The 13902-nt window shown below is 39.1% G+C and overlaps 1 protein-coding gene across 1 annotated transcript; it reads left to right on the top strand.

The window, feature by feature from the left end:
• Positions 1 to 169: 169 nt before the first annotated feature.
• On the top strand, positions 170 to 13726 carry LOC103802682 (uncharacterized protein KIAA1109-like; the record flags this gene model as incomplete). The annotated part of the gene is made up of 14 exons (XM_009075200.1): positions 170 to 355; positions 1499 to 1667; positions 2246 to 2457; positions 4542 to 4740; positions 5279 to 5338; positions 6562 to 6788; positions 7300 to 7500; positions 7706 to 7836; positions 8562 to 8685; positions 8997 to 9106; positions 9905 to 9995; positions 12180 to 12424; positions 13047 to 13262; positions 13546 to 13726. Coding segments are annotated over 14 exons (2352 nt in total), but the record flags the coding sequence as incomplete, so codon positions are not given.
• Between the last annotated feature and the right edge of the window lie 176 nt (positions 13727 to 13902).

The following is a 13902-nucleotide window of genomic DNA, read 5'->3' as shown; positions in this document are numbered from 1 at the left end:
CTGTCCCCAGCCTGTAGTGCTACATGGAATTGTTACGTATGATTATGTCCTCCTTTTTTGCTGCACAGTGTAAATGGTTTTTTGTTGGTTATGTTAGTGGGGTTTTCTTCCCTTCTTTTCATGCCTCTGAACCAGATGCTAATAGCTTTGTACCTTCCTTATTCATTAGGGAATTCAAGTGACAGCTACGACTCCCTCAATGCGTGCTGTGAGATTTGAAACTGGATTGATAGAGCTTGAACTCTCAAACAGACTGCAAACCAAAGCAATGCCTGGAAGTAGCAGCTACCTCAAACTGTTTGGGAAATGCCAGGTGGATTTGAATCTGGCACTAGGACAGATTGTTAAACATCAGGTTAGTGCTCAACATCTTTGTACGTGATGTGCTTAATAGTGTGTGATGAAAAAATGTACATAACCAAGCCAAGAGGTTGTTTTACTCTGCTGGATTTTATCTGATCTGGCTGTGCAGTGGGTATGAAGGGGAGGGGGCTGGGGAAGGTGTTGGTTTTAGTGTTTGAGGGGGTTTTATCATTTTTGGTTGGTTGATTTTTTTTCCAGCTGTTTGGTTTTTGGTTTTTTGGGTTTTTAATAGAAGTTTAAACATTCTGCAGCACACATACATAGTTGTGGAGATTTACCACCTGAATATGCCCTCGCTGTTTGTTAAAAGGGCATTCAAAATAAATTTTCTCACTAGAGACATGAAGGGACTGAAGATGAGTTGTCAGAAGAATTAGCAGGTCTTCATTATGAAAGCCAATGTACGTGCATAAAAGATGGAAGGAGCCAAGTATAGGGGTGTTGTTTTGGTGATTTCTGTCCCCATGCTATTAATATCTTAGAATTTATTAGCCCTTTACAATAGCAATAGCCTTTCTGCTCAGTCAAACTCAAAATTTTTGTTGATACTTCTATTATCTTTAGGGTACTTGAATGAAATAATAAGATCAGAGAAGATCTGAACTTGGCTAGACCTAAATTTTGACCTAGTTTGTCTGTCTTAGTTTGACAGTTGTACCTCTTGTATTCTTAAGGCTGTTGTTACCTGGAATCACTAGTTCTATGATACGGAAGTGTTTTGTTATGCCTAGAAACAAACAGATACAAATCTTGGAACCTATAAATTAATGTTGTATTATCACAATAGAGGATCTGGATATATAAATAGTTATTTTAGTTAACCATTTATGATAAACTGCACTCAGAATTCAATGCAAGAATATTGAATATCCTCAAAGGGACTTTGGCTAGAAGAGAAAAAGGGGAAAGGCAAGTCTTTTCTCTTCAGGGTAAGACTGGACATGGCGGTGTTAGGTCATAGGTTGGACTTGAAGATCTCAGAGGTCTTTTCCAGCCTAATTGATTCTGTGATTGTGTAACTTGTTCGAATTTTACATTTTGCTGAACACAGTAATTTGATCATTTTCCTCCCCATCCCTGAACTCCTCTCTGCTGCAAACCTCTCTCCCTCCTCCTGTTTTTTGAACATTTTAAGGTTTATGAAGAAGCTGGCTCGGACTTTCATCAAGTTGCCTATTTTAAGACAAGAATTGGATTAAGAAATGCTCTCAGAGAAGAAATCAGTGGCTCTTCAGACAGAGAAGCTGTGCTCATTACTTTGAACAGACCGATTGTTTTTGCTCAGCCTGTGGCCTTTGATAGAGGTATTAAAGTGACAATTGCTACAAATTTGTCCTCATACTGAGGAAGCTATATCAGCCTGTGGCCTTTGATAGAGGTATTGAAGTGACAATTGCTACAAAATTGTCCTCATACTGAGGAAGCTATGTTTTTTTTCCCAAGAGGACTGATTGTTCAAGATTCAGTGTATTTCATGTTAAGTCAAAATGTTAAGTAGCTGAGAAATTTAGATCTTACTCTATGCCAACATGTTGATAATTGCAAACATCAAAAGCTCCATTTGCTGAGGTGATTAGTTTTCAGATGGTTTGTAGGAAGTTGCTTTTGTAAATTTTCACAAGTGAGTAATGCTGAGAACTTTCTGTATTTTAATGTGGTAACTTCTGTGGTAAATGATCAAATTTGTCCATCATATCCTTTACAGCACCAGCCTCATCACTGCATCCTGAACACGTGTGTGTGTCCATTGTTACACACTCATTGTCCTAAAGTAATGGAGAAACTGTAAAAGTGAAAAAAACCCCCCAACTTTCTTTAGTGAATATGCATTACGTTTTGTATGTGTTGATTTCACTGAAGCATTTCTGGTTTCCCCATAAAGCTGTGCTGTTTTGGCTGAACTACAAGGCTGCATATGACAACTGGAATGAACAGAGAATGGCTTTACATAAAGATATTCATATGGCCACAAAAGAGGTAGTAGATATGCTGCCTGGAATCCAGCAAACCTCTGCACAGGCTTTTGGGACCCTCTTCCTTCAGCTGACTGTCAATGACTTAGGAATTTGCCTGCCCATCACCAATACACCTCAGGTAAGCAAAGTGTCTGAAACAACGTGACTGGTAGAAGTCTGTTGCAATATCCATTTGTATGTGGTACATGGATTTTATGGCCATAAATGTAACTTTTCACCACACCAACACAGAAGTCATAGGATGCTGAAAGTTGCAATAGTGCCATTGTAATAGAAATGGTGATCTCATTTATAGAAGAAGTAGGTTTTGTGTGTTTTTGGGAAATATAATGGATTCTTGTTTATACCACATACGAACTCAGCACTGTGGAAAGTCCTTGGAAATGTGTCAGAGGGAAGATAGGTGAAATAGCCCCAACTTTCTCAGCCTGAGGGAACAGAAGGTTGCATAGAGACCTCATAGCAACAGTCCAGTATCTGAAGGCACTACAGGGAAGCTGGAGAGGAACTCTTCATTAGGAACTGTAGTGATAGGACAAGGAGAATGGGTTCAAACTGAAAGAGGAGAAATTTAAGTCAGATATAAGGAAAAAATTCTTTATAGTGAGGGTGATGAGGCACTGGCACAGGTTGCCCAGAGAAGCTGCAGATGCCCCATCCCTGCAAGTGTTCAAGGCCAGGTTGGATGGAACTCTGAGCAACCTGGTCTAGTGGGAGGTGTCCCTGCCCATGGCAGGGGGTTTGGAACTAGATGGTATTTAAGGTCCATTCCAACTCAAACTATTCTATTATTCTCTATTTTCTTGAAAGCTTCTGATGCAAATTCCAATTAATCCTTTATTCTTCATGTGATTATAGATAGAAAAACTCTGAAAACTGTTGGCTTTAACATGGTGTTCTGACTCTGTTTAATTAAAACAAGGAAAAAAGAGTGTGAATAGCTCTTTGAAATATATAGATGTTTTTCAAACAGTTTTATTTAGGAACTTAGACTGGGTTAAAAATGGTCGTTGACAAAAAGTCTATCATTGTAGAACAGGCTAAGTCTGATACACTACACAGGATGATGTGTTATTTAATGGGCAGTTAACTTGAATACAGTTTGTGCAGTGTGTTAGTGCAGCTTGTTCTGTGAGGGAATGTGCACTGCATTGTTGAGCTGGGAGTATTCTCAATGGGAAACAATTCCAGACTAGGAATGAATCATTTTAATGATGTAGAAGGAAATAGTAATAATCCATTGAAATGTGAAGGTGCAATGAGGCCAACAACTTAGAAGTCCTAATGACATAACATTTTGATTGTGTGTGTTCTGTCTGGAAGCTGTGGACAAGGCAGATGGCATTTTATGCTCTTATGTGTTACAAATTATAGCAAATTGTGAAAAATATGTTCTGGCTTATGGAGTCTTAAGCTCTATAGACTAGCATGTTTGCAATACTCACACTGGATCAAAAGAGGTCTGGTTTTATCAAAGGGAATGTGTGGGTTTTTTGCAGGTAAATGTAATTGTCTTCATAAATAGAGCTGGAAAACAATCAATTAATCTGTGTTTTTAAGACTGTGCATAATTGTAGGTCTCAAATTAGCACAAAAAATCACATAAAAATTAAAGCTAGTTTGGTCACTGCTCAGTCAACTCATGCATGACCGTTGTAGAAAAGAATAGATCCTGGGCTTGTGTTCTGTGGCCGTGGGGCCACATGGATCATAGCCCTGATTACCGTAATCCAACGTGGCGTTTCATTCCTTTTCCAGATGAGCTTGGCTCCCAGTGCCCTAATATGTTTATAATTGTCGGTGTTGCACTTAGGAAACAACAATGGAAGACATTGTGTGGACAGATGTGATGCTTCTGAAACTGTCTGCAGAGAAGGAAAAATGCAAGGAGTTAGGAGGCCACATGGATCATAGCCCTGATTACCGTAATCCAACGTGGCGTTTCATTCCTTTTCCAGATGAGCTTGGCTCCCAGTGCCCTAATATGTTTATAATTGTCGGTGTTGCACTTAGGAAACAACAATGGAAGACATTGTGTGGACAGATGTGATGCTTCTGAAACTGTCTGCAGAGAAGGAAAAATGCAAGGAGTTAGGAGCAGGAGTTTTCTCATTTTGGAAAGATAAACAGCATTTAATGCATGGACATATCACTTTAATATTGCAGTGACCAGTAAATTCTGTCTGTAACTTTATTTTCCAGTCTAACCACACTGCAGATCTGGACACTGGTTCTGCTTTAGTCCTGACCATCGAAAGCACATTAATCACTGCCTGCTCCTCAGAGTCTTTGGTCAGCAAAGGGCATTTCAAAAACTTCTGTATCCGCTTTGCTGATGGCTTTGAGACAAGTTGGGATGACTGGAAACCAGAAATAAGAGGAGATTTAGTCATGAATGCATGTAAGTGGGTGTGATTTCATATTTCAGATCAAAGTCCACTTTTACCCTTGCCTGTAACTTAAAAAGCTGCTGAACTTTCCCAAAAAAACTTAAATGAAAGATTTTGTCTTTTTGAAAGGAAACAATATGGATCTGAAAGGTTTATATTCCTTAGTTATGTTCCTTTATTAATAAACTTTGTTACTTTATGTCTGTCTGGGAGCTATTGAAAGAGTTGGATGTGATGCTTTTATATAATTTCATAAGATCCCACTAAGTTTTTAGTAGTTTAATGTAGATTATTTTCATGTACTATGGTGACAATTCTAGAATTTTTGTGGCATTTTAAGTTGATACAAACTTGGATGTTACCAAGTAGATTCACTTTACTAAATAAGCAAAGTCATTCAGTGGGAATTAAAACTAGATATCCTATCCAACACCAATCATGATTTTATTATGGAGGGCAAGAGACTGATGTGGGATTTGGAAGGTCTAGTCTAAAGCAAATTTACTGCCTGCCTGATCAGCCTGTGTGTTTTTCCTGTGCCTCATATAGGTGTTGTGCCAGATGGTACCTATGAAGTGTGTTCTAGGACAACGGGACAAGCTGCAGCAGGTAATATGCTTTGCTTAATGAATCAAGTCCTACACAAATAAAGCATTCAAACACCATGACATTTCAATCCTTTAACTGTGTTTTAATTTAATTGCTGGTTTGGGTTTTTTTTTTTTTCTTGTTTAGTATTTTGTTTTCCTCATAAAATCCTCGATGTTTTATCTGTTCCGCCTCTGCAAGCTGTTCTAGGTTTTGAGTCACATCAGCAACACTGGTTTTAGGTTTTTACCTGCAGGAAAACAGAGTGCAGATGTATTTGTGCCTTAGTTGGAGAAGAGTCAGCAATAGTTGCAACAACAGTGATGTCCTGTTGTTTCCTAGAGACTTCTAAATCTTCCAGTCCTTCTAATGCTGAGACTTTGCAACCTCAACCTGAGCTTCCATTCTCCCTCACCTCTCCCAGACACAGCTTATGTTCTTCCCAGACTCCCTGTCTTCCCATCTGAGTAGTTTGGACATTCTCCAAAGACCTCAAAGTAGCTGTCAGTCTCTGTATTGATCATCACACCTGCTGCTTGCTTCTTCATTTCTTTGTACCTGTGGTGTCTCCTGTCCCTGTTGTTTTGCTCCTTCCTTGTCCCCCACTTGCTTTTTTCTACTGAGGAGAAAAAAAGAAAAGAAACATGTTCCAACTATTAAAAAATTACCTCATGGAATTGTCAATGATGAGAAAACCAAGCTGAACCCATTTAGAATGAAAACCAGTATCTGGCGTAGCTTTGCTTCAAGCAAGTTCTGTGTTTTGCTGCTGGAAGGTGGCACTCATTAGAAAACTCCTGGGAAGACAGGATATTCAGCAAGCACATTACACATATAAAATCTTCCAGCATCATTATTCAAGACATGAATAAATGGGTCAACATTTGTACATGCAGAAAGACATCTTTTATGTTTCTTGGTGTTAGAAGTTCTGTTTTGGAATAGTATACTTGGGTGCACTTTTAAGAGCTGAAGTGACTCGCCTGGTCATCAACTTGGCTGAAGGAAATGTTTTTTCCTTAGTTTTACCTGTGTATATCACTTGTTGAAGAAATACTAACTTGGTGGGTGTGAAGTATTCCCAGCAAGTGTTTCAGTGGTGGAATATGTTTTTCTCAGAATGGGCAGAAAAGATAGTTCTTTGTGACTGATCAGCACTGTCTTAGCTAATTAATACGTAATTCAGTTTGGGAGAGTTTTTTTTAGAAAGAGTTACAACTGGTTTAACCTATTTTTAAACGCAGAAAGTAGCAGTGCTGGAACCTGGACACTGAATGTGCTGTGGAAGATGTGTGGTATTGATGTCCACATGGATCCCAACATTGGGAAGAGACTGAATGCCTTAGGCAACACCCTCACAACACTGACAGGAGAAGAAGATATTGATGATATCGCAGACCTCAACTCTGTAAACATAGCTGACCTTTCAGATGAGGATGAAGTTGACACTATGTCTCCCACAATACATGCTGTAAGTGAATCAATCAGAATAAATGCTCCTAATTGGAAAAGGTGTCACAAAGTCTTGAGTTAAATAGAAAGATCTTAGTCTTGACTTGAGTCCAGCATGCTACTCCTTATAGCTCATCTACATATTTTTGCGTATCAAAAACATTTGTGTGTGTGTTTTCCAACTCCATATTTCAAAGGCAAGAAATCACAGATCATATTTCTCCTGGTGGTATGTGGAAATATCAATCTGGATTTGAAAGTATGGAGACACAGTACCTAACTTCAGGTACCTGAATTGGAAAAGCTGTGGCTGTACATAGGTTTTTCCTAACAGAAGAGTAAGTTACTAACATGAGCAAGTTAGAAACATTTGTGTTCTGGTACTTCTACCCAATATGCTGCTGACTTTGCTTTCTGGTTTCACATAAAAACATTTTAACAGCTGTTCCCTAATGGCTCTCTTAGATGTCTCTTGCCTGCCAGCAGTGAAGGTGTTATCCCCAGCACTAATGTTCCTGTTTGTTGTTCAGAAATCAGGTGGAGGCTCATTGTGTGGAGATGCACGCAAGCTAACATTTGGGCAGCGGATTGTAAATCACCTGCTGGGTTTGAGCCCCCCAACCCACCGGCACTCTGTTCCTGTGGAGTATCTTTTGGGGTCAGCGCAGCAGGATTTTCTCCAGTCTAGCAGATCACATATGAAAGCAGGCAGATCCTGCTCATGGGGACATGTATGTAGTAGTTACAGTGTGTCTAACTGAATGATGGGGTTTGGATCACTGGAAAAAATCCAATCATCTGCCTTGTGAGATGACACTGATTCTTTTGCATGCACTGGTCCAAATTTGAAGGTGTGAAATTCACTTTGCCTGTTGTTAAATCACACCAGTGTCCAGTTTTTTATGAGGACATTAATGAAACCTTCATTTTAAACAGGAGGTTGTGGATCACCGGCGTCAGGGAGCTTCCAGCATCCAAATTGGAGAGCAGCGAGGAAGAAAATTTGTGAAACGTTTGGTTGATATTAGGGAGCTCAATGAACAAGCTAAAGTTATTGATGACTTAAAGTAAGTTGGGTTTGCTTTAACTCTCACAGAGTTTGGGGCTAACAACTGCAGCTGACTTTTTTCTGTTCTTACCACATCTTGTAGCATTGTGATGGTTAAGTGACAGTTGTGGCCTTTACTTGGAAACAAAAATTGTCCTTTTGGATTCCATAAGAAGAAACTATATGTTTATATACTCTGAAATTTCTTAAGTTCTTCCCCATGTGTCAGATTAGTCTATATTCTTTCTGGTTCTGCATTATAATGGCTGATTACAATCCTTTCCCTATTGATTCAAAATCATAGTTCCATCTTGATTTATTATCATGGTGATTACTCCAACAAAATACATTACTTTGAAACTGTAATAAGCTAAAAAAGAAAAATATTTAAATTGACTTTTTTTGCATCTTGCATGTGATATTTTCAAGTTAAATCTCCTATGTTATACTTGAGAAAACCCTGAAGAAAAAATTACTTCAGATTTCACCAATTTCATCTTGACTTCTGTGAATTTTATTAATTGGGTTTTTTTGCAGACATGGTTTGTTGGACTTGTTATTGTTGGGTTTTTTCTCCCTTCTTCCCAAGACAGGCTTACTATAAATGGATCTGCCTGGGATGGGAACAGAGAGCTTGGTAATGATGTGTTCAATAACTAAGGGAAAGCATTATTCCAACACAGATTTTGAAATGGTGAAAATGATGCCCATTTGTAAGATAACTCAGCTGTGATTTATCTCCAGAAAATTAGGTGCAAGTGAAGGGACTATCAATCAAGAAATCCAGCGCTACCAGCAGCTGGAGTCGGTGGCTGTGAACGACATCCGCCGGGACGTTCGGAAAAAGCTACGGAGATCCAGCATGAGGGTGAGGAGGATTGAGTTAGTTTAAAACTCTTGGAGCACTTGTGTTGCCTATTTCTTTTCTGCATGAGACTAAAGCAGAGAAAACTGTTAGTAATGAAAAAGAAGGTTAAGAATATCAAATAGTTCAGCACCACCTTTACCTTAAGGAGGGATGGGCAAAGGTTTTTCTCCCTTCCTGGGCTGGTGAATCCATTTTAGCTGTTACAGAACATAAAACCTTTTTGACTTTACCTGTGTCAAATATTATTTTGGCTTGCTGGAGTTTTTCTCTGTGTTCTCAGTTGCTGCATTTAAAGATTATTTCTGGTTTAGGCTGCCTCCTTGAAGGACAAATGGGGTCTCAGCTACAAACCGAGCTACAGCCGATCCAAGAGCATTTCTGCATCAGGAAGGCCACCTCTGAAGAGAATGGACAGAACCAGGTGAGATCATGGGAATTTGGGATCTGTGATAGCCACAGCAGCATGTGGAACAGAGGAAACACTTGACTGTGGCCATAAGAGTCCTTTTAGTATAGGCAGCAGCTCTGTGTGGTGGAACTGCATAGGAGGAGGTCATTTTGGAAGACTGGCATGTTCTAAAAAGCAACTTTGCACCTTTTCTTGAAACTTAGTTTTTCTCAGTCTTACTAGTATGTCAGATGAGGAGTTTCCACTTCTACAACAGCTTAAAGTTTTGTACCGAATCCTGCTTTCAGGACATACTGAAAAATATATATAAGGAAAAATGGCATAGTGTAATGCACTTTCTACATTTTTAAATGGGCTGTTGGAATAAGAGATGCTTATTGTGTGTGTGAATGATAATTTTCACTTTGTCTTCACCTGCATAGCATGTGTTGGTTTTGTTTCATCATTGAATGGCTGCTGAGCAAACTGCAGTTGTACAGTGATGCTTCCTACTGAAGTGCTTGCTTTGCCTTTGGAATACATGTGTCTGAGTCTATTGCTCCTGTAGATCCAGCTGACACAATCAAAGTTTGGAATTAAAAATGTGCTGCACTATTAAGTATTAAATATAAAAGATTTGAAAATTTAAAAGGTAGAGAGGAGTGTTAGGATTGTTTGGACGTCTTGTGAAGTGCTTCAATTATGATTTTATACTTTCTTCCATAACAAAATTTTAAGTATTACCTTATATTTATGTAGTTATGTGTTTGCATGACCCTCAAATCCTGCAGTAAAACCCAATGGGCTGTTTTGGTTTGGTTTTGCTTGCAGTTCTCGACTAGGTGACAGTGAAGACCTCCCAGACATCCGTGTAGATGCTGCATCTCCTGGGCCAAGAGTAACCTTCAACATACAAGATTCTGTAAGAATGGCTTTCTGTGCCATTTAACTGTGTTTTCTGTCCCATTTGGTCACAAGCTCATGAGATAGGTATACCTAGGTAAATCTGAGTTGGTTTGGTGTGTGTTTCTGTTAGTGTGTGCCTCAAATTCCAGATGTGTTTTTGGAAGACAGATCTGTTGTGTTAGAAGACAGATGTGTTTTAGTTTCTTCACACAGAAGTTAATTGAATTATGAGCGAAAATACTTTAGAATGGTTTGATTTAATTTTTTTAGGCTGACACAGGAGTAATGCAAATGTTTTGGAATTGTTATGAGAAGGGTGCAAAATTCATCTAGTGTTTTTGTGCTTGAACATATTTAGAGTTTTGGAAACAGATATCAGGCACTTTGCTGTAGCCCTACAGGTATATCCTCTGAGTATATGAGTATACTCTTCTGTGAGTGTTTGCAATGGATTGTTGAACCATTTTGTGGGGGTTTTTTTCTTTTTATTTTGTTGCTGTTTTCTCATTTTTCAAATGTTGATTTTGCATGCTTGAGATGATTGTAATTGTTTTAATAGATTTTTTTTTTCATTTCTAATGAAGTTGAATAATATAGCTCTGGGGATTGCACAACAACCCAACTGTCCAGGGGAAGGGTATTTTCAGGTATTTCTCAGCAGACACAAATTTTCTTTGCCAGAGAACTAATTTATCTCCCAGGGAGCTGCTTTTCAGTGTTTCATCTCTTTTTCACTCAGCTAAACAGAATGTATATCAAATCTGAAAATACTGACATTTGAATATGTAAAGTTAATGAACAAGAGTCAAAGTGCTTCTACACCCTTAAGTAGACCTAAAATTCATTGTAAAATGGATTATTGGGATTTTGTTTGAAGATTGATCAAGGCTGAGGTGAAGTGACCTCAGTCTAGCCTTGAAATGTGATTGAGAAGAGGATTTTAGTGTGTGCCTTCATCTGTTACCCTGTGCTCTGAGTTAGCAGCGATCTCCACCAGTGCAGAAGGATAACTAGGTGGGAGGACACCTTCTCACACTTACTCCTGTTGAAATTCCTGTACTTAATGCAGAGTATTGCCAAACAATAGCAAGTAGGGCATGTGCCAAAGTGTAATACCCGGAGAACAAATGGTGGAGTTTGTTAGCTGCATTCAAAAATGTGTTTAGGGAAAATACGCAGATATTTTTCTTAAAGCAATAACCAAGCAAGCCCAAAAAACCAAACAAACCAACAAAAGTAAAGCAAAATAAACAACCAAAAAGACCCCAGACAAAAAAACAAATTCAAGAGACAGTAATGTGCTGTTTTCCATCTTCTAACTCACCTCATGCTCCCAAGAAATAAATTCCTGTTTATGAGAGAGAGGTGGAAATGAAACCTATAAATGTGTTTTGCACATTGAAATAGGTTCACATTTAAATCTGTCCTACCTGTTGTCATGTGTAAGTCCAGTTAACTTAGGTTTTGTTGGCATAACAAAATCCTATCAAACACTTAGAGGTATCAGATGTGGAATATAAAAATGATACATCTTTCTGGCATTATAGTGTCAGTTCTTGAGCAGAGAATATTTGCAGACAAGGATTGTGTAGCTCTATGGTCACATTGTGTAGGTAGTGCTGGTGTTAAACTAACACTTCTAGATACTCTTCACAGGCATTTTAAATACTTAAATGTTGGCAAATTGCTTGTGGCATGCTCTCTGTGAGAAACAGGAGGCTGCTTTTGGAAATGTGGCCTGAAGTTATGCCCATGTGCCTGAGAGTGCAGCCCAGAACCAGACAGTGCTGTACATTCTGAGTAGCATCCTGCACGCCTGCCTCACTAACACTGGGGTACATCACCCCTCCACAAGGGTCATGATGATTTTGACCATCTTTTCCTCTTTTCTTTCAAAGTATTTTTTAAATTTAAATGAAATGTTTCCATTCTTCTGGTGATGTAAATTGGTAAGAGCATGACACGTCTTTCGCTACCAGACTGAGCTCAATCCCTCAGCAATGGCAAACATCTCCCCACCAACCTTTCACTTCTTACTTTTCTTGCAATTCCTGAACCTGCTGTCTCTGTATTATGAGGAGCTTGGGAGTGAGAGTTTCTCATAGCACTCTTGCTTCTTTATTTCCAAAGCTATCTAATGCATTCTCAATGGACATCATATCTGTGGAAATTTACTATGTTTTTGTCTTTCTATAATCAGTTTCCAGAGGAGACAGAAATGGACCTTTTGTCTGTAACTATTGATGGTCCCTCCCATTACTCATCTACTAGTGAAGGCTCATGCTCGGTATTTGGTTCACCCAAAACTCCAGTAGTCTTCTCACCCGGCATTCCCTTCCAGCCTGAAGAAGGACGCCGGGATGACAGCTTATCATCCAGCAGTGAGGACTCTGAGAAGGAGGATGACCATGAAAGAGAGAGACCATATTTTTATAGGAAACCACCGTAAGTAACAGTTCCTGAGGAAAAACACAGAGATTAAGACAAGGCACTTGAAATGCTGACTTTAAAGCAATAAAATCTGTTCCTGATGAAGGATTGTATTTTGCCTCAAGTGTGGATGTGGGAGGCAAGGGAGTTTGTGTTGAGCAGAGGTGTCTGTGAGGGAAGGAGGAATTTTGATCTGAAATTTCAGGGATTGAACAGAACAGAGGAACTTGCAAAGTGAGTCTTTTGAGGCACAGGAGAAGTTGTAATGGGACCAATGACACATTAGTCAAATACAGCATAACTTTCAGTTTTATCCAATGATTATCCCTCCACAACATGCATATAATAATGTGACTGTTTCAAAATGTGAAAAAATACCATATATATCTTCTCATTCCTTTTCTTGATGGAGAATTTAAGAAAGACTTAGCTCTTTGTACTACCCTGTCCTAAGAAGTAATACTTAATTATGTGTTAATGGAAGATGGATCTCTGTGTTGCTTTGTATCAGAGGCCTTCTCCTAAAGAAATTCTTACAAAGTTAAGTACTGAGTGTGGACATAGTTTAAGAATGCCTCCTACCACCTGTGCAGGTGGATGTTGTGCTGGTGTCTAATCCCCATCTGTGCCTGTGCAGGAGCACCTCTCGCAAGAAGGCAACAGGCTTCGCTGCTGTGCACCAGCTGTTCACCGAGCGCTGGCCAACCACACCTGCCAACAGAAGTATGACTGGCACAACCACGGAGAGAAACATTGACTTTGAACTTGATATCAGGGTTGAAATTGATTGTGGAAAATGTGTCCTGCACCCTACAATGCTCCAGCAAGAACATGATGACATTAGTTTACGAAGGTAAGAAATGTTAGTTGCCTTCTTAAGATCAGAGTATGAGCACTTGGTTCTGCTTCAGCTGTTAAGTCCCTCTTATATTTCCATCACTTAAGTTATGGCCACATGCACAATAATCAATGACTCTTAACTGCTGACCTGTTTGAAAATCATAGATAAATGTATTAGTTTGTTGCCATCACTTGTAGTAATTATCACTGCTTCATAGCAGCACCATAAGTTGCAGTTGTTCTGGCTGAGCATGGCATGGGGAATTGCTTTGATAACATGAGTATATTTATTTTAGGAGCTATGATCGGAGTTCCAGAAGTTTGGATCAGGAGTCTCCTTCCAAAAAGAAGAAATTTCAAACTAATTATGCATCTACTACTCATTTACTTGCTGGCAAGAAAGTGCCATCATCTCTACAGACCAAATCTAGTGATGTGGAAACAACAGTGTTTTATATCCCGGGGGTGGATGTAAAGGTAAAAGGAGAAGGTGTAACTCAACCAGGAAGCAATGATAATGTTTTCTCTTGAACACCATCAAACTGTACACTCCCTTGTCTTTTTCGTCTTTGTATATCCAAGTAAGAAAGGGTCTCAACAGAATTACAGAATCAGCTGGGCTGGATCAACCTCAAAGATCATCGAGTCCAACC

Source organism: Acanthisitta chloris, unplaced genomic scaffold (assembly GCF_000695815.1).
Source record: "Acanthisitta chloris isolate BGI_N310 unplaced genomic scaffold, ASM69581v1 scaffold3405, whole genome shotgun sequence".
Lineage (NCBI taxonomy): Eukaryota > Metazoa > Chordata > Aves > Passeriformes > Acanthisittidae > Acanthisitta > Acanthisitta chloris.
The sequence above is the reverse complement of the archived record's forward strand: the minus strand, read 5'-3'. Positions and strand labels throughout refer to the sequence as shown.